Source organism: Phoca vitulina, unplaced genomic scaffold (assembly GCF_004348235.1).
Source record: "Phoca vitulina isolate PV1807 unplaced genomic scaffold, GSC_HSeal_1.0 scaffold3, whole genome shotgun sequence".
NCBI classification, from domain to species: domain Eukaryota; kingdom Metazoa; phylum Chordata; class Mammalia; order Carnivora; family Phocidae; genus Phoca; species Phoca vitulina.
Window position 1 is genome coordinate 50,364,903 of NW_022589706.1, and position 25,446 is coordinate 50,390,348.

The following is a 25,446-nucleotide window of genomic DNA, read 5'->3' on the forward strand; positions in this document are numbered from 1 at the left end:
AATAAATATGGATTAAAAGAAGTTTGAAAACTCAGTTTGTAGCATTTTATACAGATTCTTTTATTATTAAATCTCTGCTATGTGTATATACCATAGTCAAGAAAAAGTAAAAACAGAATCCAAGAATATTTATTATTTATTCTATTGAAGATTTTTGAAACAAAGCGGTTTCTCTTATTGTCTCAAAATGCATGAAACTTGAGAACATCTGTTATTTCCCCATCAGAGAAGATTTTCAGTGATCTAAACCATTCTAGGGCAACACTTTTCAGTGAACTCCTTGTACAAAAATGTCATCAACCTTATATTACACTGGTATCATTCTAAGCATATAACAAAGGAAATTAAAGCCTTTATTTTTTTAAAGATTTTATTTATTTATTTGACAGAGAGAGAGAGACACAGTGAGAGAGGGAATACAAGCAGGGGGAGTGGGAGAGGGAGAAGCAGGCCTGCTCCGCGGGAGCCCGATGCAGGACTCGAGGTGGGGCTCGATCTCAGGACCTTGGGATCATGACCCGAGCCAAAGGCAGATGCTTAATGACTGAGCCACCGAGGCGCCCCTAAATAAAGCCTTTTTAAAGGAATATTTTGGTTCTAATCCACTCATCTTGAAGACCCCCCCCCCGCAAATATCTTCTTTGCAAGTCCAATGACCTAGAACTTGAATTTAAAAAAATAAAGCAGGTATATTTATAGATTTTAAACTTCATTTTATTATTTTGTCTTTAAGAATAGTAAGAACATTGTGGAAGGTAATTAAAATCATAGAGACAGTATTGGTTTCTCATATGTGGACTTTGAAATTCTTTGAATATTCTATTACAAAGCACAAATATTAGTAAATACAGAAATATTAACATACAGAATTTTTGTCACTAAATGTTTGAAGGAATTGTTTTTCTTTTAATTTAAGTGCCAGCTAAGGGAGTCAGAGAAAGAGCAGGTTTTTTAAATCTCTGAACAAAACCGCAGTGTAGACCCTTTCATTTTCTTTTCATAATCTTTTTCAAATCTTTCATACTGGGCTACAGTGAACTGGTTTTTGCAATCTCTTGAAATACCTGAAAAGAAAGATAAAATGGTACATTTGAGACTACTACAAAATTTCCTTCTTAGATCAGTTTTCATTTGAATTTCCACACGTGTATTCTTAAACCTTTAACCTTTTCATATCTGCTCCATAACTCCATTCCTCACTCCCAAACTCTTGTGTGCACTGCCAGTTTACTGACTAGGAAAACCGTGAAAAGTTCCTAGTCAGTAAACTTGTTGATTACTTTCTTGTTGCTGTTTAAGAACATTAATGTAGAAACTATAACAGAAGACTTCTTAGTTTTCCAAAAAATCCCATGGATTTTTCCAGTATCTTATAGAAAGAAGTAATCCCTTCAATATTTCAAGAAATGTCACTGGGAGAAAATCCAATGTCTCAAAATCTTTATTCTTTGGCCTCAAGAGCTTTGTTAACAAAAAGTAAAGAATTTTTCAGTCCTTTTAAAACTATATTTTTCAATGTCAAGTGATAATTCATGAAAAAAATTTCTATGATCAAGTAAGATTTGGAAATCACTGGGTTAAATGTAATTAAACATATGTATTATCACAGGATTTCTCAATTTTCCAAAGACTAACCATATCTTAAGACCTTGAAGGAAAGACAGATATATTCATATATTAATTTGCAAAGAATATCTGATAAAAACAATGCCATTTCTCACAGGTAATCCAGAAGTCATTTGCAAGCCAAGGTTTGGGGGGGAAAAAAAAGAGCAGGGAAGAAAACATGCCAAAATAACTTTGTTAATCTGTCCCAGGATTTCCCAACTTTGGTATGTTATTTTATTTGTTTATATTTCCACTGTTGACATTCAAAGCCAGACCATTGGCTGGGCAGATGTGAGATTGTCCTGTGCATTATCGTGTGTTTAGCAGCATCCTCGGCCTGTACACATTAGATGCCTATAGCATACCCTTAGTCATGACTCTCAAAAATGTCTTTGGATGTTGCCAAACATTCTTTGGGAGGCAGAATCATTCCTGGCTGAGATCCAGATAGTCCTAGAAAGACTTATCCATGGCTTACTTTCTGCCTCATTAACTTAGGGCTTGGATTTTGGATATGCTTTGGCTAATGGAATTTGAATATGGGCAATATATACCACATCTAAACAGAAACTTTAAAGACATTGTAAGTTTCCAGTGCCTCTTTTGCTCTTCCTGTCTACCATGATATTGGGCATATCCCACAAGTGGGTAGCTCTTTCAGCCTATGTTTCATAAAGAGAAGACATAAGAGGCTGAGACCATGAAAGTCAAAGTAAAATTGATCAGTATCAAAAAGAGTAAGTAAAACTGCAGCAGCCACTGGTGGCCAACATTCAGCAACATTAAAGAAAAAAAAAACTTGTGGTTTTAAGCCACTGAGATTCTTGGAGTTGTGCGTTTTTTGTTTTTGTTTTTTTTTTAAGATTTTATTTATTTGAGTGAGAGAGAGAATGAGAGAGCACAAGCATGGGGAGGGTCAGAGGCAGAGGGAGAAGCAGACTCCCCGCCAAGCAGAAAGCCCATGACCTTGGGATCATGACCTGAGCTGAAGGCAGACGCTTAACTGACTGAGCCACCCAGGTGCCATTTGGAGTTGTTTGTTTCATAGCAAAACTAATACATACACAACTAACAGAATCTCTCCTCTCTCTTTCTCTCTCTTTTTCTCTCTCTTTCTTACACACACATGATTCAATTCAACACATCTTTATTAAGGGACTATTTTTTGCAAGATGCTAGCTACTACATTGAGATCAGTGTTGAAGATGCAGTGATTTACCATATCATAACAACAACCTCAAGGAATTGACACTTTTCATTATTCATTTGGTATGCTTAATATCATTTAACCCGGCTACCCACTACAGCAAAAATTTAAAGGAATATGAAGAATATCTAGAGAGTTCAGACAAATGAAAGACATTCTTCTGATACAGCAAAGGATGCCAAGACTCATGCTTATCAAGGCATAGACTCTTGAGTAAACATTTTTCATTAGAAGGTTTGTCTTACATGTCAGGCTTACAGAAATTATAGTTTATTTGCCACAAATTATTTCCCCTAAGGTTTTTGTTGTTGTTGTTGTTGTTCCTATTTTTTTTCCTTGCCAGCATACTCAATCTCTTTCCATTTCCTATAATATTGCTATTTGCTTCCGACCTACACTCTCCATGACTGTAATTAGTGAACTGTATAGAAACTAGTATATGATTTCTCACCCTTTCTCATGAAGGGAGATACAGAATGATCCATATCAAAATCTGGTACAGTGATATAATTTGTACTGGATTCTGCTTCATCACATTGAAAGAGCTATGATAGAGGATTTTATCCACAGTTTCTTCTGACAGATCTTTGTCTAGAAACTTTAACAACTTCTGAATTTCATGCTTTGGATCCTAAAAAAATTACAAAGAAAAAGAATTATTTCAGGTAGATTTAGTCATGAAATAGGCAATGCATTTAATAAGGTTCTACATTTGTCAATGTGGTGAAAGAAATGATTTTATATTTTTATGTGCATTTTTCATTTTGCTTTTCAAAGTACATGTCCTATTCTTGGCCAGGCAACCATCCGCTAAAAGGAAGAGTAAATTTTGTTTGTTTTCAAATTTTTATTTAAATTCTAGTTAGTTAACATATAATGTAATATTGGTTTCAGGAGTAGAATTTAGCAATGCATTTCTTACATATAATACCCAGTGCTCATCATAGCAAGTGCCCTCCTTATGACCCATAATTTTGTTTCAAAAAATGGAAAAAAAAGTGTTGATATTCAACCTTTCACACTCAAAAATAGAATTAACCTGTAGAATAACGAATGGTAATAAAGCAAGCTACTATTATCATAAGGTATAATTTTCAAAATCCTTGACCTCCTTTTTTTTTTTAAGATTTTATTTATTTATTTGACAGAGAGAGACATAGCGAGAGAAGGAACACAAGCAGAGGGACTGGTAGAGGGAGAAGCAGGCTTCCCACAGAGCAGGGAGCCCGATGTGGGGCTCGATCCCAGGACCCTGGGATCATGACCTGAGCCGAAGGCAGACACCTAACGACTGAGGCACCCAGGCACCCCCTTGACCTCCATTTTTAAATCATACTGAATATAAAGAATAGATTACCTACCAAATGTGTTTTAAAGGTTTTATTTATTTATTTGAGAGAGAGAGAGATAGCGAGAGAGAACACGAATGTAGCGGGGAGAGGTGCAGAGGGAGAGGGAGAAGCAAGCTCCCTGCTGAGCAGGGAGTCAGATGCAGAGCTCAATCCCAGGACCACAGGATCATGACCTGAGCGGAAGGCAGAGGCCACGCAGGCAATCCTACCTACCAAACATTTAAAGAAGAATTAATACCCATTCCCATTCTTCTCAAACTCTTCCAAGAAGTAGAAGAGGGAGTAACAATTCCAAATCCATTTTACAAGGCCAGCATCATCCAAATACCAAAACCAGATAAGAACAACACAAGAAAGTAACAGGCTAACATCTCTGATGAACATCAATGCGAAAATCCTGAATGAAATATTAGCAAACAAAATTTAACAGCACATTAAAAGGTTTGTATACCATGATCAAATGGGATTTATTCCAGTGATACAAAAGTGGTTCAATATCAGCAAATCAACCAATGTGATATACCACATTAACAAAATGAAGGATGAAAATCATATGATCATTTCAAAAGGTGCAGAAAAAGCATTTGAAAAAATTCAACATCCATTTATGATAAAAACTCTTAAAGTGGGTATGGAGGGAACATACCACAACAGTAGTCCATATATGACAAGCCCATAGCTAATATACTCAATGATGAAAAGCTGAAAGCTTGTCCTCTAAGATCAAGAACTATAGTCAACAATAACTATAGGTAACAATACTGCACTGTATATTTGAAAGTTGCTAAAAGAGTAGATCTTAAAAGTTCTCATCACAAGAAAAAAAATAACTATGCGTGGTGTTGGATATCAGCTAGACTTACTGTGATCCTTTCATAAAATATACATATATTGAATCATTATATTGTTAATATTGTGTTATATGTCAATTATGTCACAATAAAAAAAAACAGATTACCTATTACCTAGAGCTATAGTGGAAAGAAGATACTCTTTCTACCTCTCACTCCTACATAGATTTTTTTGATAGTATGAATATATGAGGAGAAAAGTAAATAAAATTCTGTCCATTTCCAGCCTAAGGAATGGTGGAGAAGAGAAAGAGGCAATGATGAAGAGGAGATATATTTGATATTTCTTATGATTTCACTTCTCTATGCTTCAGACTCCATAGGATAGCTTGGAGTATCTAAGAACAGTGAAAGAGTAGCACTCAGCCCAAATAATTTGTGCCCTGTTACCCATTGGAGAGGTGATCTTCTTGGTGGTCCAAACCAAACTGAGGCTGAGAGCCATAATGTTAGTGACATTGTGAGATCAGGCAGAAAGGTGATCTGTTTAGCTTTATTGAGCTACCCATCTCAATTCATGGAAACAGAACCAGAGAGTCTTTGTAGTGGCTCTAAAAGAATCTATTCATTGTAGAAACAGTAATGAACTTGGTGGAAATCAGACACACATCTTAATCACAATGAAGTCCCAGTTATGTCAGGTCTATCCTGTGAATGTTAAATGGAAGAGTGATGGGGAAAAAGTACACTGCTCAGGCTTGGAATGGGAATATTTGGGGTGGATTTGATGGCACAGAGACTCTAGAACCCTTGGGTAGTTTTGAGCCTTTTCTGCCAGCAGATGTAGATTCTCCTCCCATATTTGAGGAGACTAAACTTCTTTTGCTTAAAGACCTTATTATACCTAAGGTGGGTAGTTTTCTTTCCAGGTAACACCTATCTTCTCCAAGATCCACCCCAATCCCTACTTGTTGCTTCTAGACACATAATTAGGGTAATATGTCACCCCTTAATCCAGAGTGACAGGTAAAAAGTGGTTTGAACAGGATGTAGAAGAAGCTGGGAATTTAACTAATGAATCTACCAGAGGGAGTCACCTTAGCTGGGTAAGGTGGTTTCCCTAGAGGCTATAGAACAGATTTCCCAAATAAGAGATGAAGGGTAGTCATAGTTATCTAAAGGAATTTGGGTGTGGACAAGCTTCCTGAAACACATACAATTTAAGAGATGTGAAACATTTCTTAAATGGACTATTTAAATAATCAGATCAGGATAAGTTTTTGATCAAATTGGAGAGTGAATTATTTTTCATGCTAATAACCAGATAGAAGATGAAAAAATAAAAACTAGATGTTCTATAAATTAAATAACATATTTTCCCCACTGTGCTGGCCCCTTGGGGAAGCAATCACAAATAAGATAATTTTAATCCCTACATCCAAGGAGCTTACATTATACTAGAGGAAACCAAGAAAATGTAAGAAACACATATATAAAATAATTAGAAGTGGTGGTAGATGCTATGAAAAGAACAATAGCAAAAGATTTTAATGGATAATAATAAGGTGAATTATTTGACATTGTGGACATGAACAGAATTCTGTGGAGAGTTAACATTGAAATTAAGACATGGAGGATGAGAAAAAGTTAATTTGAAAATAGTGGGAAAAAATATTTCAGGCAGGCTTACTTGGTAAGAAGAGGAAAAGTGACACCAGAAGAGGTTGGAGAGATAGACAGGAACTAAATAATGTTGAACTCTAAATTATCTTAATGATTTTGTATTTCATGTAGAGACAGAAGTCATTGACATATTTGAAGAAGGCAGTGGGCATACTCTCATTTAGGTTTCAAGATCATTTTCTCTGAGTGGACAGTAGAAGCAAAATGAGATACTCCAAGTAAGTCAAGATAGGTGCCTAAACTAGAGCAGGAGTCAGTAGTGGTAGAAAAAAGTAAATTAAGTAAGAGATCGATTTTCAGGGCAGAGTTAGCAGGATAGTGGATTAGTAATATTTATAGATCAAGAAGAAAGGAAAATGTGATACAAAAACAGATGAATCTTGGGTTTCCTTAAAAAATAAAAAAGAAATTATAATTGCCTCTTACCTCTTTCATGTCTTCATAGAATAGGTAAAGGATACGATAATCATTCCTCTTCTCCCACCAGCCCTTCACATGGTCATACCAAGAACCATAAGCCACTAAATTGAAAGATACAATCTTTGGAAAATTAAAACTATTTACATAAAGAATTGTTAAATATTAATCCATTAGTCATCATTATCAACACAAACACACTTATTAGTTCAAGAAAGAGGGATGGTAGGATAATTACCCCTGTTCTCATTGAATTTGCAATCTACTTGGAAAAGAGTGGCAGGGGAGATCATAGAAGAAGGAGAAAGGGAGAGAAAATCATAGGGATGGAGAGTTAAGGAAGGGCTGCCGAGGAAGAGTATATTTGGATCTAAGAATAACTGGGTTTTAATAATGATAAGAATGAGTAGACATATGGGCAGAGAATAGTCCAGGTAGCAGCAGGAGTAAAAATCTGCAAGATATTGAGATGTTCTTGCCTTGAAAAGAGAGTTTTTATAGAAGAATGTTTATATGAGAACTTTAAGTAGAGCTACTACTATTGGCATAAATATGTTTCCCTGAAAGAGAGAATACACAGGTAGAGAAACAGAGCCTTGAGGATAAAATCTTTATGCAAGAATTTTCAGTTTATATAATAAAAATAAGGGAATGATAGAGAAAAGAGAGTCCAAGAAATATGTGTAAAATCAAAACAATAAAATGGATGCACAGCAAGAGAAGAAACCAGTTGCCACTAAGCACTAATGAAATAATAAGACTAAGAACTGAAATATCTGTGCTACCTATTCCCCAAAAGTTCTGAAAGGGAAGAGACAACTATGTATTCTGCTTCCTCTATAGTCTTCCTAAAACAGTAGAGTGCTGGGCACATATTAGGTTTATAATAAACACAGATTTATATTTGATCTTTCTATCTCCTTGAAAAAAGACTTTTCACTATAGAACTCCTTGATTAAAATAAGAGTTGAACCCACCCTTCCCAGTCATGAGTTTATCCAGGAATCCCTCCCAGGTGCCAGGCTCTGGGTGTAATTTTGCCATCTGGTAGAAATAATAGTAAAGCACAGCCACATCCTTAGCATTTCGTGCCACATAGACCATCTGTGGGGAGATATGGGAAATCATCATTTCATTTATATTATTTAATAGTTTGTAAACTTTTGTTTATCTTGCAAGAATGCTTATTTTCTCTTTTCTATTTCCTGATCTCAGCATTTACGTGTATATCCTGACATAGAATATCACAACTATATATTGTTTTAACATAAAGGCTTGTACTTTCACACCCTGTTTCTCTTTAGCCTTTGAAAAGAACATCTCTTAAAACACAGAAAAATGAGTATCATAAGAATTACAGTAAATGTTAAATTAACAAAAAAGAGCTAATATTGTTCTTAAATTTAAAATATTTTTTCTGTCACTTATTAAACATATAAAAAGAAGCATAAAAGTTATAAAACATAAAAAGATAAACATTTTTATTTTTTTTATTTTTTCACTATTACTTTTTTTTAGAGAGAGAGAGAGTGCACACGTGCATGAGGTGGGGGGAGGGACCAAGAGAGAGGGAAAGACAGAATCTTAAGCAGGTTCCAAGCTCAATGCAGAGCCCAATGTGGGGCTCTATCTCACAGTCCTGAGATCATGACCTGAGCTGAAATCAAAAGTTGTACGCTTAACCAACTGAGCCACGCAGACGCCTCTAAAGTAAAATTTTTAAAGCTGAAAAAATGTCCTATTTTTAATTGAAAATAAATTATTATTCAGGTACATTTAATCAATAAGGATTAAACATTCTTCATTCTGTTCACGATCACATAACAATCATTGCTGTTTATAAGATTTGGTGTGAGATTAAAATTTATTTTATGTATAGAGCCCTAAAGATTGCTTAGAAACAGAAATTTTGAGCATATTTTCCAATAGAAATGACATTGTTATGTCTCAGTGGTAATTAGGTTTTCAGGCAAGTCCACTGAAATCCATTAAGCTTACTTCTCCCCTGAAGTACATCTAATAATACTGAGGCCTCAGCCACCCATGCAGTAAATAAATCCCTAAGGGAAAATGCATTCAGGAAGAAATCTCCTTTCCTCTAATTAGAAACAGCTTTCTTCTTCTCTTCCAATTGATGGGAAAAGGAAATGGGAAGTTTTATATTCCCAAATCACTGATAGTAGTTCTCATATTCTGGGATAAGAAGGGAGTGGGTGGAAAGAGGTTTTTTGAAAGACTGAGTATAGAGTTCTAAGAGTTGAGACAGTTCTTGAGATAAACATTTCCAATAACTTCTTATTTCAATACCAAGAGACTATGGTAGTGAGCCAACTGTTTTCCTCTATCATCATCACCTCTAAGTTCTTTAGTGAGGACTATTTCCAGTTACCTCAGTGTAGATAGAACGTACATTGAAGTACTATTTTAATTACTGACAACTAGCAACCACCCAACTATCTATTAATAGTACTGTGGGTAAGTTGGTTGTGAAATATTCACATAGACCTAATGGAATTCCTTATATCAGTGATTCTCAAACAGTAGCATGACTCAAATTCACCTGGAGGTTTTATTAAAGCTCAGATTTCTGGACCTCATCCCCATAATCTTTGATTCAGTAGGTCTGAATTGAGCCTAAGATTTGCTTCTCTCACATGGCTACTTTTGCTCAGGGTACCACATTTTGTGATCCACAGGCTACATTAAAGAAAACAAAACAAAAACAAGGTGACAGCATGATAAGAATTGATCTCATAAATATTATGTTAAATGAAATAAGTTAAATATTCAAGATTATATACTTTCCTATTGCAGACAAACTAATTTATAATAAAAACATTCAAGATAGTGGTTATCTTTGAAAGTAGGGATTGCTGCCCGGAGTGCGAAGAAACAGAGCTTTTGGGGTGCTGGTAATGTTCAATTTCTTGATCTGGGTGCTGGTTTCATGGGAATGCTCATTTTGTAAAAATTCATCAAGCTGTATGCCTAAGATTTATGTACTTTTCTCCATATGTGTTATACTTGAATTAAAATGGTTATTTTAAAAAGAAGCCTAAAATGAACCCATATATATAGTATAAGATATATATAATTATAAATCCATATTTGTAATTTCATGAAGAAGCAGTTCTAGCATTATTTAAATATTTAGATATGAAATATTTAAAAGTGGATCCTGATTAAAGGGATTTAGAAAGACAGGCATTTTAGAGAACAGAAAACCTGAGAAATTCTCAGTGCTTGGGAACTAAGTCTGTATCTATATATCTATAGCACTGGTGTCCATTGGTGTTATTTCAACCCTTGGATATAGGGACCACATTATTATTTTTGCAATGATTTACCCAGGGGTTGTAATATCCCATCCTAATTTCTGAATGATGAATAAAAGAAATTTCAACACAAATAAGGATTTTTTTTCTTTAAATGTTGCTACCTTGCAGTTATTTTTCCAAAATGAAGAAGGGAGAAGTTGAACAGGTAGGTGTGTTTTCACTAATCAAGGAGGCTGCATTTTTTTCAACTCCTCCACACCTACAAGCACAAAAGGTAATCTATATTATAAATGTGGAATCATAAAGGTCAATTACAATAAACTCTAAGACTTTGTAAACATTAACCCCACTATATGTCTTGAAATAACTATATAGCTTCAGATACATATAAAATCTACCATGAGATCAAAAATGATAAATTCTTGTTAGTGATGCTGTTTTATTTCCTATGTAGAACAGACAATAACTGTCTGTAAAATCTTCAGATACAACACCTTGCTGAGGCAGAAACAAGAATAGGCCAATGTCAAGACATCCAAATTTTTCCTTCATTTATCTTTCTTTTTCTCATTTACTATATGGGGAAGTTGAACTGGAAGATTTCAAAATCCCTTTCCAGCTTTCTTATATTCAAATTATAAGATCAATTAAGCCATGAAGCTCATAATTAATTTTTAAAATTTTAATAATGCAAGACCATCCATAATTCTGTTTCTTGAGCCTGTGAACATCAGCTAACAAGCAGTAGACATGATTTTATATTGGATCAAACTCTGAATTTTTTGCATATAATGATCATACATTTAAATGTTGAAGACTTCCATCTGTGCAATTAAGAAAAAATATATATTCAGGGCACCTGGGTGGCTCAGTTGTTAAGCGTCTACTTTCGGCTCAGGTCATGATCCCAGGGTCCTGGGATCGAGCCCCACATCGGGGTCCCCGCTCCGCGGGAAGTCTGCTTCTCCCTCTCCCACTCCCCCTGCTTGTGTTCCCTCTCTCGCTGTGTCTCTCTCTGTCAAATAAATAAATAAAATCTTTAAAAAAAAAGGAAAATATATACTCATCAAAATCTCCTCTTATGCAGATATTATTATGTTTGGGTGCAAGAGTAGTATAATATGGTTATTAGTAAAACCAGATCCTTACTCTTCTATTATAGACACTTAGGATTCAACTGTCCAAGTTCTGTCTATAGAAATTCCACCATGATTCCTTGAAACATCACAAAATGGTAAGGGGATTTATTCTTATGGTAAAAAGGAACATTCAGGGAAAATACCATTCTGGAGTCCAGGAACAATCAATTCCGTGAATGGCACTCGTTTGTATATTGCATCCTGCTTACATTTCTCCACATTCCCATTATTATAGATCAAATCCAATATTTCACTGACCCAGGTTGTTCCTAAGGGGAAAAAAATGGAACAACTATAAACTTTTCTGTCAAAAAGGGTATAAGAGAGTCAATATAGGTAGAGAAGTTGTATAATACCAAAAACAAAAATGTGCTCTTCCTTTCCATCCCCCTTTTCTCTTCCCACTTTTCTAAGGAAACATCCTTATCTATCTTGAACATATACATATGTGTTGTGTGTGAGAGAGTGGGATTAAAGTAATCATAAAGTAAGTCATAAAAGAGAAGTAAGACATGGGTAATTTAAGAGACAGTGTGTAAGTCATGTAGCAAACCCTCCTGAATGGAATGCAGAGGGAAGCAGACAATTTCAAGGAGTCTAACTAGCAATTTGTAGAGTTTTTATTAATATCAAAAATATGATTAGGCTCTGGGACTGAAGAGTACTTGAGGCAAAAACATTCGGTGGAGGTCTGAAGAAAGGATACAAAGAGAACTTGGTGATTGCATCTGTGGTGAGTAGGTGCTACTCACAAACAAGAGACCATAGATCCTAAGTGAGCAGAGAGGATGGAGTCACTCTGGTCTTTATGAGATTGTGTCTCGTTTGTCTTGAGAAATGGAACTAAAGTACAGATGGTCCCCTACTTATAATGGGTTCGACTTATGATTTTTCAACTTTATGATTGTGTGAAACTCATAGGCATTCAGTAGAAACTGAACTTCAAATTTTAACTTTTGATCTTCTCCTGGACTAGCGATAAGCAGTATGAAGCTTTCTCTCATGATGCTGGGCAGCGGCAGCAAGCGGCAGCTCCCAGTCAGCCAGGCAATAATGAAGATAAACAACTGATACACTTACAACCAGTCTGTACCCACACAACCATTCTGTTTTTCACTTACGGTACAGTATTCAAAGATTACATGAAATATTCAGCACTTATTATAAAATAGGATTTGCATTAATTTTGTCCAATTGCAGGTTAGTCTAAGTATGCTGAGCACATTTAAGGCAGGCTACGCTAAGCTATGATGTTCAGTATTAAATACATTTTCAACTTATGATGAGTTTATAGGGAGGTAACATCATCATAAGTCTGTATATAAGGATATGGCCTATTTAATTGTCTACAGTATTCAATGATCAGGTTATTGAGGCTGGGCTGAAAAAGCAATTATAATGATAGGAGAAAAATATCTTCTTAACTATTCCTATCCCCTTCCTCTTTATCAAACATGTAATGAATGATAATCTCTAAATTGAATAATCATGGGTGGAAACTAAAAAATTAAATTAAGTAATTAATCTATGCACCGCATAGATTTTGGCCAATGACCTGCACAAGGATGTACCTTTGGATTGGTTTCATAAATTAGAGTACTTTAGGCCTCCTTTTTAATTCTTTCTTGTGGACAATTCTTCCTCCTTTTCATCCCTAAATCATGAATATGAGACTGTCTCCCTCATCCCTCTAACACAGACAATTACAGTGCTAAGAAAAAGGTGAGTCAAATTAATACTATCCTTGAAGATTTTGTTGTCTCATCTGGCTTAGGCTTAAGCAGTGATTCATGGGGAAAAAAGAGACCTATATTCCAAAGTACAACAGAACATATTTCATTTCCTGTCAGTGAATGGTTGAAGTTATGGCCACTGAAATCTGATGGAAAGAAATACCATTTTAGCTATGCTTCAAATTGGAAATGTTTATTTTCCATAATTTTTGAAAAAAAAAACCCCACATGATTTACCATATATATGGAGCAAGTTGACTTAGATCCTTTACAACAAAATTCACAGGGAACTGATATATTAATAACTTTAAGACATGTTCTTAACAGTTTGTAAAGAGAAAAAAATCAAAGAAAACAATGACCAAGAGTATATAATTACTTTATGTGTAGCCATCTAGCCACCTAGCTTTTACTATATCAGAAGAAATCCAGCTTCAAAGAGCACTTTCATAAATAAACTATTTGTAAAATTGTACCTTCCAAAGATGATCTTAATGGTTTTCTGCTTATGAACATATTTTTTAAAATAGCAAAAACAAAAAGAGCATATATATTTTCAGTAACTGTCCAACCTTTTTTTTTCTTTTAAAGATTTTATTTATTTATTTGACAGAGAGAGCGAGAAAGCACAAGCAGGGGGAACAGTAGAGGGAGAGGGAGAGGCAGGCTCCCCGCCAAGCAGGGAGCCCAATGCGGGGCTCAATCCCAAGACCCTGGGATCATGACCTGAGCCGAAGGCAGATGCTTAACCATCTGAGCCACCCAGACGCCCCTGCCCTACCTTTTATAAACTTGTATCTCAACAAGGAGATGCAGAATAGTTTTGGTTCCAAACAATTTGGGATTGGTGAATTGCTCATAGAGCAATGTATGTAGTAAGAAAAGAAAGAAAAAAATAAGTTTTTGCCAAAACAAGCTTGTTTTCTTTTTTTTTTTTTTTTAAAGATTTTTATTTATTTGACAGAGAAACAGCGAGAGAGGGAACACAAGCGGGGGGAGTGGGAGAGGGAGAAGCAGGCTTCCCACTGAGCAGGGAGCCCGATGTGGAGCTCCATCCCAGGACCCTGGGATCACGACCCGAACCGAAGGCAGACACCTAACGACTGAGCCACCCAGGTGCCCCCAAGCTTGTTTTCTATTACTTCAAAGGTCTGTATTGTACATTTGTTTATTTCCTGAGAGGATCTCTTTGTTTTTGTACAATGTTATAATCTTGACATTAGAATCTCCAAAAATTCAGATGTTTCCTCCTAGGCTTTGTTACATATCCCTATAAAGTAATTTCAATATTTATCATATAAAAAGATTAGTACTTATTAAAAACTTCTTGTCCTTAAGTCTTTTAAGAAATTAAGCAGAAATATAAAGGAAAGTTGACTTTAGGGAATTTAGCAATTGGAATAGTTGATTGATTATGGGCTCAAGCTAATTAAGTGGATAAAAGGCAAGAGAAAACCCATTCTCTGATATCTCCCTTTACCTCTATCACTGAGTAAATTGGAAGACTCTGTCATAAAAAGATCTGGAGAAATTAAAATTATTGATTCTTATTGAGGCATCTTAACTCCTTTCTGAGATCATATACTGAGGTCAGCAGCTATTTAACTTTATAACAAAATATTTCTAAATGCATTTGTAAAGTGTAGAAAATAATAAAATATTAATGTTTTACACAGTATATTTAAAATACAATGAAAGGGGCGCCTGGGTGGCTCAGTCAGTTAAGCGTCTGCCTTCACTCAGGTCATGATCCCAGGGTCCTGGGGTCCAGGCCCACATCAGGGCTCCCTGTTCAGCGGGGAATCTGCTTCTCCTTTTCCCTCTGCCCCTCTCCCCTGCCTGTGCTCTCTCTCTCTCTCCTCTCTCTCTCAAATAAATAAATAAAATCTTAAAAAAATCAAAATAAATGGATATTTTATTAAATAAATTAGTATTTCATTACTATAGATCCAACAGCACTAGATCACCTTCCCGTGCATTATGAATCAGTGGAAGAAAAAAGAGTATAAAAACTAATAAGGTCTTGCAGGATTTATTTCATAAATGCTCTTTATATGTTAAATATCAACACTTTCCATTAGTATATTGAATTGTATACAACAAAGATTGCTGGGGAGGAGGAGCAAGATGGCAGAGTAGTAGGAGACCTAAATTTCGTCTGGTCCCAGGAATTCAGCTAGATAGTTATCAAACCATTCTGAACACCTACAGACTCAACAGGAGATCAAAGAAAAGAATAGCAGCAACTCTCTGAACAGAAAAGCGACCACTTTCTGGAAGGTAGGACATGTGGAGAAGTGAATCCGAGGCCATATTGGGAAGATAGATGGCGGGGGGAGGGGGCCTCCGTCAGCTGCTACCAGCAAGTGATAGAGCAGTGGAGCACAAAATCGGAAATTTTAGAAGTCTGCTCCGCTGAGGGACGTCGCTCCAGTGGCTAAGCTGCGGGGGGGGGGACCCTCGCTGAGACAGTGTGGTCTCAGGACCCTCGGGGTCACAGAAAGGCCAGGGGTGCCTGAGTGGGGCAGCGATCCTAGATATCAGAGTGGGGAAGCTGGCTGCAGAGACAGAGCCAAGGAGTGGGTTGCCATAAACCATGATCTGCAGCACAGTTGGGCCACTGCTCTTCCAGCAGGGACCCAACAAGCGGCAGATCCGAGGAGACTCTCCTTCCTCCTCTGGGAGGAGCAGCATGGGAGCGCACCACAGGGATCTGCTGGGTTTGGAGACTCCAAACGGGGTCATGTGCCAGAGATAGAAATGCTGGTCACAACCCAGGTGAGCAGGGAGTGCGGCCGGAGACCAGGGAGACAGGAGTTATTGACTGCTTTTCTCTGGGGGCTCACTGAGGAGTGGGGCCCCGAGCTCTCGGCTCCTCTGGGGCTGATTGGGAGGCCGCCATTTTCACTCGTGCTCCAAAGCTGTTCGGAAAGCTTGCAGGGAACAAAATCTCCTGAGAGCAAACCCGAGCAGATTACTTAGCCCGACTGGCAAGGGCGGGGCAATTCTGCCTCTGGCAAAGACATTTGAGAACCACTGCGACAGGCCCCTCCCCCAGAAGATCAGCCAGAATAGCCAGCCAAGACCAAGTTTACCAGTCAATGAGAATGGCAAAACCCCAGTGCTAGGGGAAAACAGCACATAGTCTTTAGTCTTTCAAAGTTAATTTTTAAAATTTTCTTTATTTTTTCTTTTTCTATTTTTTTAGTTGAATTTTTCTTCTTTCCTTTTTCAACCAACATCTTACAATTCCTTTTTTAAAATCTTTTTTAATTTTCATTTTTACAGTCATATTCTATCTCTTCATTGTATTTAACCTTATTTTTTGTATATATATATAAGTTGTTCTTTCTTTAAAATTTTGAGATACAGTTTCTTCTAATAGACCAAAATATACCCTAAATCTAGTGTATGACATTGTCCTAGTCTCCTGCCTGATCACATTCTTTTTTTTTAATTTTTAATTTTAATTTTTACATTTTTTTCATTCTTTTTTCAACCAACTTCTTATCAATTCCTTTTTTAAAATCTTTTTTAATTTTCATCTTAACAGTCATATTTCATACCTTCATCATATTTACCCTTATTTTTGTATATATATAATTTTTCTTTCTTTAAAATTTTGGGAGGCAATTTCTTATAACAGACAAAAATACACCCAAAATCTAGTGTGTGGCTCTGTTGTATTCACCAGCCTGATCATATTCTTTTCTTTTTTTTTTCTCCCTTCCTTTCCCCCCTGGTTTTGGGTCTCTTCTGATTTGTTTAGTGTATATTTTTCTGGGGTCGTTCTTACCCTTTTAGCATGTTTTTTAGCATTTTGTTCTCTCATTCATCTATTCTCCTCTGGACAAAATGACAAGATGGAAAAACTCACCTCAAAAAAAAAAAAAAAGAACAAGAGGCAGTACCGACTGCCAGGGACCTAATCAATACAGACCTTAGTAAGATGTCAGAACTAGAGTTCAGAACGATGATTATAAAGATACTAGCTGGGCTTGAAGAAAGTATAGAAGATACTAGAGAATCCCTTTCTGGAGAAATAAAAGAACTAAAATCTAACCAAGTCGAAATCAAAAAGGCTGTTAGTGAGGTTCAATAAAAAGTGGAGGCTCTAACTGTGAGGATAAATGAAGCAGAAAAAAGAATTAGTGATATAGAAGACCAAATGATGGAAAATAAAGAAGCTGAGAAAAAGAGAGATAAACAACTACTGGATCACGAGGGGAGAATTCGAGAGGTAAGTGATACCATAAAGTGAAACATTAGAATAATTGGGATCCCAGAAGAAGAAAGAGAGAGAGGGGCAGAAGGTATATTGAAGCAAATTATAGCAGAGAACTTCCCTAATTTGGGGAAGGAAACAGGCATCAAAATCCAGGAGGCACAGAGAACCCCCCTCAAAATCAATAAAAATAGGTCAACACCCCAACATCTAATAGTAAAACTCACAATTCTCAGAGACAAAAAGAAAATCCTGAAAGCAGCTTGGGACTAGAGGTCTGTAACCTACAATGGTAGAAACATTAGACCTATCCACAGAGACCTGGCAGGCCAGAAAGGACTGGCATGATATATTCAGAGCACTAAATGAGAAAAATAAGCAGCCAAGAATACTGTACCCAGCTAGGCTGTCACTGAAAATAGAAGGAGAGATAAAAACCTTCCAGGACAAACAAAAACTAAAAGAATTTGTGAACACCAAACCAGCCCTACAAGAAATATTGAAAGGGGTCCTCTAAGCAAAGAAAGAGTCTAAAAGTAACATAGACCAGAAAGGAACAGAGACAATATACAGCAACAGTCACCTCACAGCAATACAGTGGCACTAAATTCATATCTTTCAATAGTTACCCTTAATGTAAATGGGCTAAATGCCTCAATCAAAAGACACAGGCTATCAGCTTGAATAAAAAAACTAGTTTTTGAACCAGATCTGCTAGAGCTTGGTAGAGGAAAAGAGGGTTTTAATTATTTTTCTCATTTTAGGTTATTTCTTATTTTGAAAAGGAGTTATCAGGTTCAGAATGGAGTCACCTGTACTAAAAGCCACCTCAGCAAACCAAGACTTAACTACCTAAGCTCATTGCACTTTCAATCCCCCCACCCACCCAGGCAGGAATGTAACTTTAACCAGTTAACCTGGGATTACCTTGTTAGCACTAGTAAGGTCACCCATGCCAGAGGCCCTCCATTCTCCTTAGGAAGGCAACCTTGCCTGAAACAATGCATTCTTTGCAACTAATTTCCTTTTTCTGCCCCTTTTCCACCTTTGAAAGTCTCTCCTTTTCTACAGCTCAGTTTTCTACAGCTCATTGCTAGATGGGATGCTGCTAGATTCATGAATTGTTGAATAAAGCCAATTTCATCATCAAATTTAATCAATTAATAAATCTTTGTTTTTTAACACTCAGAAAAGTTTTTTTTTTTATTCACTGTGTTCCTGCAACCTTTTCCATTAACCTCAAAAGTGTGTTTATCCACAAGAAACTACTTCTTCCATAATCCATATAGTGGGACTGGTATTCTGTGCTGAACTTCAGATTAACCGGAAAAGATTCTGACACTCAGATCTCTTAAAAGGGCAAAGAGGAAAGTGAGAAATAGCATTCCAATGAAGGAGAAGAGCAGACACAAGACATCTAATGACTTAGTACTTAAAAGTAATGATGTGTATCTATTGAAATAAATTCTTTCCAAGATATTCTTGAGTGACAAAAACTGGGGGAAAAACAATTCATAGAGTGTATTCTCCTTAAGGTAAAATAAACAAAATACTACGTATTTCTTAATATATGTATCTGTGTCTTAGTGTATGTATACATACAAGGAAAGGTTTGCAAATTGATCTTCACGGACCTCCAAAAAAAGATGTGAAATTGGGTGGGATCGAATAGTGACTTTGCTTTATCTAATTGTTTGAATTTATATTTTGTGATAAAATAGAATTATGTGCGTGGGTGTGTATGTATTAGTGTATTCCTTGGGAAATTAAGAACAACTTGTAGAGAAGAAGAAACATACTCAGTAGAAGAAAAGAGCATAGATAAAAAGATGACTGGATCGCAGGATGGTAGAGAAAATACTTTTATATTTTTGTGTGGTTAAGGCTTTCTGAACAAATAAATCTAGGACCTAAGTTAACAAACAAGGCTTGGAAGTTAAAAAATGGCTAAATAGAGAATGAGAACTGAGATTCACTCTCCCTTGGACTTAGGTGTTTACATTTCAAAGGGGAGTAAAGTCTGAAATCAGAAAACTTTCCTGGGTTTGCAAAACTGCAGGACTTGACCTATTTTCCCCCTAGAAATCCTTTACATTCCAAAGGATAAGTACCTTGAAACCCTCTTATTCATGTCCCAGTTATCATTTGTTTAGATTGGGGAGATTAAGCTTCCTTCTATCTCTCAGCACCAGAGAAGGATGACACGTATATAAACTCCCAAATGTATCCTTTTTGGGGTTCCTCTCCTGTAGTGCAAAAATTGCCTTTGCACTCCCAGTCTGTCACTTTGCTTCAGGAGAAAGGCAGAGAGAGCAGGCACGGGGGACTGGTAAGATTGTCACTGTAATAATACCTCTGATCCCTGCACCAAGAATTTCATGTTTACTTTCAGACAACACAAACAAGTATAGGGATCAAAAACTTACCACAGCACTAGTATTCATTCCATCGAAGAGTGAAACTTTTGTGCCAGGGTTGAAGGTGGCTGTCTCCCAGCTGGTTTTTTAAATCTCATCATTTTCAGTACAGAGATTAAAAGACATTATTTTCACTTGATTTATTTCACATGTATCTATTAAGGGCTTAGTAGGCACCAAAAAACAGGCTTAAATCTAAATCTAAATCTTTTGGGATGAGGCAGACAATAGATAAACCAGCAAACATTTAGAAAGTCAAATAGCTTTAATTTTTAAACTAAGGCAGGATAGTAGGATAAGAATTTATTTTAAATATTTTAAATATTTATTTTAAATAAGGTCCTTTCTGAGGAGGTCGAATTCGAACAGAGATGCAAATAAATTGAGTGAGCCCTGCAGATATTTTGGGGAAGAGCATTTCCAGAGAAGAGGTCACAGCTAATACAGATGTGCCAAGTCAAGGACATGGTCAGTATGTTTGGGGAACAGCAACCAATTACTATGGATGCAGGAGAAAAAGGGACAGAAAGGAGGACACGAGTTCGGAGAGATGGGAAGCCAGATTCAGAGTTTTGTAGCCCAGGGCAACTTCGGCTCCTCTGAGAGAACTCATCACAGGAATCTAAGTAGAGGACTAAGAGATCCAAATTCTATTTTAAAAGAGTGTCGAAAACAAAGATGAGCTTGGAAGTGGGATGAGAGAAGAGCAGAAAGAATAGTTGGAGATTTTGCAACTATCCAGGCCATGGTCCATTTACTTAGACAAAAATTAAAGTGAGGGATTTGCTAAGTGACCCTAGGGCTAATGGGATTTGGGGATGGTAAGTGGGTTGTCTAGAGCCTCAGGCAGTAGGCAGCCTGTAACCATGGCCTTGGGTCGTGCCTTGGCCACTGCAGTTCCCTGTCGGGCAGCAGCCCAGGCAGTGGCTGACCCCCTCCCATGATGCCATTCCTGGCATTTTCTGCATTGTGAGCTGTTCCCCAAAAGGCAGGACCTGACATCATATGAAGGGAAGGAAGCCGTTATGATTCTAATCTTTCCCTGCAGCTCAATCCAATTTCTGGTGTCCGAACATTATAAAACATTAACTACTACAAAGCTGGGAGTTTCTGGTTGCGGGCACAGATACGTAACTGGATCCACTGAGATATGACACTTATCTTCTTGCCACGGTCAGGGTACCTAGCAACCCAAGTGGAAGAGGAACACCCCAGAATAGGAACGATTTGCTGTGGTGTTGCTGGAGTAATAACACAAACAGTGTTCTGTGCGTTTGATGTAAACGTGGGCGAAGGCAATTGGGAACTGTTTGGCAGAATCTGAAGTGTTTTACCACGAGAGAAACAAATGGACTATGTCTGTGGAGATCGTGGAATTCCAAAAAGATTATATCCTGGTTTATCTCTTAATTACATTCATGGCATTCCCTCGTAAGCTTGGCTTTTATAACATACGAATTTATGAAGCAGTTTTTTTCACCACGACTAAAAACAATATCCTGCCTCCCACCCCCACACCCCGTTAATAAGTTAATAAACTGTTGGAGAGAGAGATAAGATGTTACTTTATAAGATGTTATTTAGATGAAACATTTAGTTGGATATTTACCAGGCTGTAGGAACCGCTGCTATTTTAGTTCTTTCTTTTTCTTCTTTTTCCTTATTATTCTTCCTTTCTTTGTTCCTCACCAATCAAACATATTTCCTAAACTTTTTTTGATTCCATAAATTGCAGTTTAGGATATTGAAAAATCCTTAAGCTGATACCAGATAATTAGGGGTTTTGTCTTTTTTTTCTTAAGAAAAAAGTTTTAAAGTGCTATGTGGAAGTAGAATTTCAAAATGGTGCTGTCAGCCAATAATGTTATTCTTAGATTTTCATTATAGTTACAATTTTTAAAACATTCTAATGTTGTATGTTAATATGAAATAAATAGGTTTGGTTATGTTGCAGCAGAAATATGAGCGCTGATCAACAAAAAAATGTGAGAGCTGATTTTTTAAGTTCAGTAAAACATAGTTTAGAAACCAACATTGAAATACTGTTCTTAGTTCTCATAATTGTACTTCACTAGATAAAAGAACACCTTTTTAAAAAACATATTTTTAACATTTTTAACAGAAGTAAATATTGCTTTAAGAAAAAAAAAAGGTAGCCATATAGGGGTGCCTGGGTGGCTCAGTCGGTTGACCACCAAGCTCTTGGTTTCAGCTCAGGTCATGATCTCAGGGTCACGATCAGGGTAACGAGATCCAGCCAGGAAGCCCCACAGCTCAGTGCAGAGTCTGCCTGGGATTCTCTCTCTCCCTCTCCCTCTCTTTTCCCCTCTGCTCCTTCCCCTACTCATGCTCCTAAGCTTGCTCTCTCTCTTTCTCAAATAAATAAATAAATAAATAAATAAATAAAATCTTTTAAAAAATAAAATAAAATAAAAGGTAGCCATATAAATAATTATTATGCAAAATGTACAAAAAACTCTCGAAACTCAAAATAAAAAAAAATGGATAACAGATCTGAACAGACATCTCCACAAGCAAGACATATAGATGGCAAATAAGCATATGAAAAGATGTTCAGCATTACATGACATTAGGAAATTACAAATTACAACCATTGTGAGATATACTACTACACACCTATTAGAGTAGCAAAAATCCAAAACAATGACAATACCAAGTGCTGGTGAGGATGTGGAGCATTAGGGACTCTTGTTCATTGCCAGTGGGAGTGCAAAATAATGTGGTCATTTTGGAAGACAGGTCGGCAATTTTTTACAAAACTCTACATAATCTTACCATTTGAGCCAACAATCACAATGCTAGGTATTTACTCAAATGAATTAAAAAACATGTGCATACAAAAATGTACCCATGAATGTTTATGCAGCTTTATTAATAATCAGTAAAAGTTGGCAGCAGTCAAGATGTCCTTCAATAGGTGACCAGATAAACAAACTGTGGCACATCCATACCATTAAATATTGTTCAGCAATAAAAGAAACGAGCTATCAATCCATGAAAAGACATGGAGGCACCTTAAATTCATTTTGCTAATTGAAAGAAACCAGTCTTAAATGGATGCAGCCTGTATGATTCCAACTATATGAGGATTTATTGGAACTCTATGTACTTTCTGTGCAATTTTTCTGGACACCTAGGAATTCTCTTTGAAAAATTGTCCATTAAACAAACAAAAAGTACCTTTGTAGAGATTCAACCACAAGTGATAAATTTTTGAGTATTACTCAAATTTATTACCAGTTACTATGGGTGATTTACATATGTTTTTGGAAGTCAATGTATTTTCCAAAGGCAGTAATAATAAATATTAAATATCTTTGCTTTCAAGATAGAGATTAGCATTGTCAAATTTTATCCTTGTTACTGGAAGGTTTGGTATATGCTAGAAGACATAAGTGAATTTTGAAATACCCGTAACATAGTTATGTGAATGCTAAAGAATGTTTCTTAGACATACTACCACCATGATAGAACTAGTCTTTCATGTAAATCATTTTAATGCAATATTAACTTAAGTAGAGATGTAAAATAGGATTTAAATTATGCTTTATTTTAAGAAAATGGTTTAAAGTGTAACAAATCCATTTATCATATTCAGAGCCATTTCTATGTCTTATTATTAACATGACTGATTGGAAGGGGAACAATGTGATTTGTAGAGTTGATGTTATTTTAAGACATTAGAAATCTAAGTTGAAAGTAATTTTTCTCCTTCAATTTTTATTTTTCCATAAAATCTTTCTTGCCATTTTACCTTAGTAAAAATGTCATGAACTGATTTCATTGAAGATATGTATCTCTTATGATTTCTAAATATACTAGTGGATGGAAATACATGAGTTCCTAAAACTATTTTATTTTCATTTCTGGGATGCATTATAACAAAATAGTACCAGATCACAAGAAGACTTGAATATATAAAATAAGTATCTCAATCATGTTATCAGTGACAGAGAACTCAAGAGTACTTTTTAAGAAAAAATTTGTATTCTATATAATAAAATACATAGAATAATTAAAAATATTTTTTCCATGTTTCAATAACAATGATGAAAATAGTTGATACTGTTCTAGATTTAAAAAAGGACTCAAGAAAAAAACTGAGATACTAAAAATGGAACTTATTTGAATCCTGATTTGAAAAATAGATTCAAAAAATGACTTTTTAAAGGTTATCAGAAACATTTGAGTAAGTACTTGACATTAAATGGCATTAATAAAATATTGTTAATTTTCTTGGGTATAAAAATGGTACTGTGGCTGTCTTAGTCCATTTTGGCAGCTATAATGAACTTCCATAGACTGGGTGGCTAATAAACAACAGAAATTTATTTCTCACAGTTCTAGAGGTTGGGAAGTCCGAGATCAAGGTGCTGGCAGATTCCATGTCTGGCAAGAACCCTCTTCCTTGTCATAGATAGCTGTCTCCTGGCTGTGTCCTCCTGTGGCAGAAGGAGAAAGAAAGCTCTCCTGGGGCCTCTTTTATAAAGCTCTAATCCCATTCACAAGGGCTTCCCCCTCATGACCTAATCACTTCCCAAAGGTGATTATGTTAGGTATTTGGTATTCCCAAATACCATCATGTTAGGAATTAAAATTTCAACATATAAATTTTGGAGGTATATAAACATTCAGTCTATAGCAGTGGTTATATTTTTGAAAATACTTTTTAGAGATTCACACTACAATGTTTAGGGGCAAAATGGTATGATATCTGAGATTTGCTTTAAAATACTCAAAGAGGGCGCCTGGGTGGCTCAGTTGGTTAAGTGACTGCCTTCGGCTCAGGTCATGATCCTGGAGTCCCGGGATCAAGTCCCACATCAGGCTCCCTGCTCATCAGGGAGTCTGCTTCTCCCCCTGACCCTCCTCCCTCTCATGCTCTCTGTCTCTCATTCTCTCTCTCGCAAATAAATAAAATCTTAAAAAAAATAAATTAATTAAATAAAATAAAATATTCAAAGAAAAACTGGGGCGCCTGGGTGGTTCAGTCAGTTAAGTGTCTGACTCTTGGTTTTGGCTCAGGTCATGATCTCAGGGTTGTGATCTCAGGGTCCTGAGATCGCGCCCCACATCAAGCCCCGCAATCTGTTCCGAGCTCAGCAGGAAAGCTGCTTGGATTCTCTCTCTTCATCTCCCTCTGCCCCTCTCCCTGCACACACACACACACACACACACACACACACTCTCTCTCTCTCTCTCTCTCTAAAATAAATAAATAAATCTTTAAAAAGAATAAAATACTCCAAGAAAAATCAAACTGAGGATGGGGTAGGTGAAACAAGCTTTGAAAAATGATGTTCAATCTGGGTAATGGGTAGATGGATCTTGTTGTATCTTTACTTTTGAGTATGATTTAAACTTTTCATATTAAATACTTTTAAAAATCTTTGGTGTAAACACATTCTTTCTTTCTGTAATATGTTTTAGTCATTGCTTCAGCTTTACTTCCAATGCACTTTACAAAAACTCCATTTTTTTGGTATGTTCTTAATTTTACACAAACCTTGTGCTTTCCTGATTCTATACCTATGTTTGAGATTTTTATATGTTCTGGAACATCTTCATAGGTCAT

General features: G+C 36.2%; 1 protein-coding gene across 1 annotated transcript; it reads right to left on the bottom strand.

The window, feature by feature from the left end:
* Positions 1 to 951: 951 nt before the first annotated feature.
* Positions 952 to 25,446, bottom strand: LOC116629205 (sulfotransferase 1 family member D1-like). The gene is given in 8 exon segments (XM_032399515.1): positions 952 to 1,064; positions 3,267 to 3,329; positions 3,332 to 3,446; positions 7,068 to 7,162; positions 8,036 to 8,162; positions 10,498 to 10,595; positions 11,619 to 11,744; positions 25,320 to 25,446. Coding segments are annotated over 8 exon segments (864 nt in total).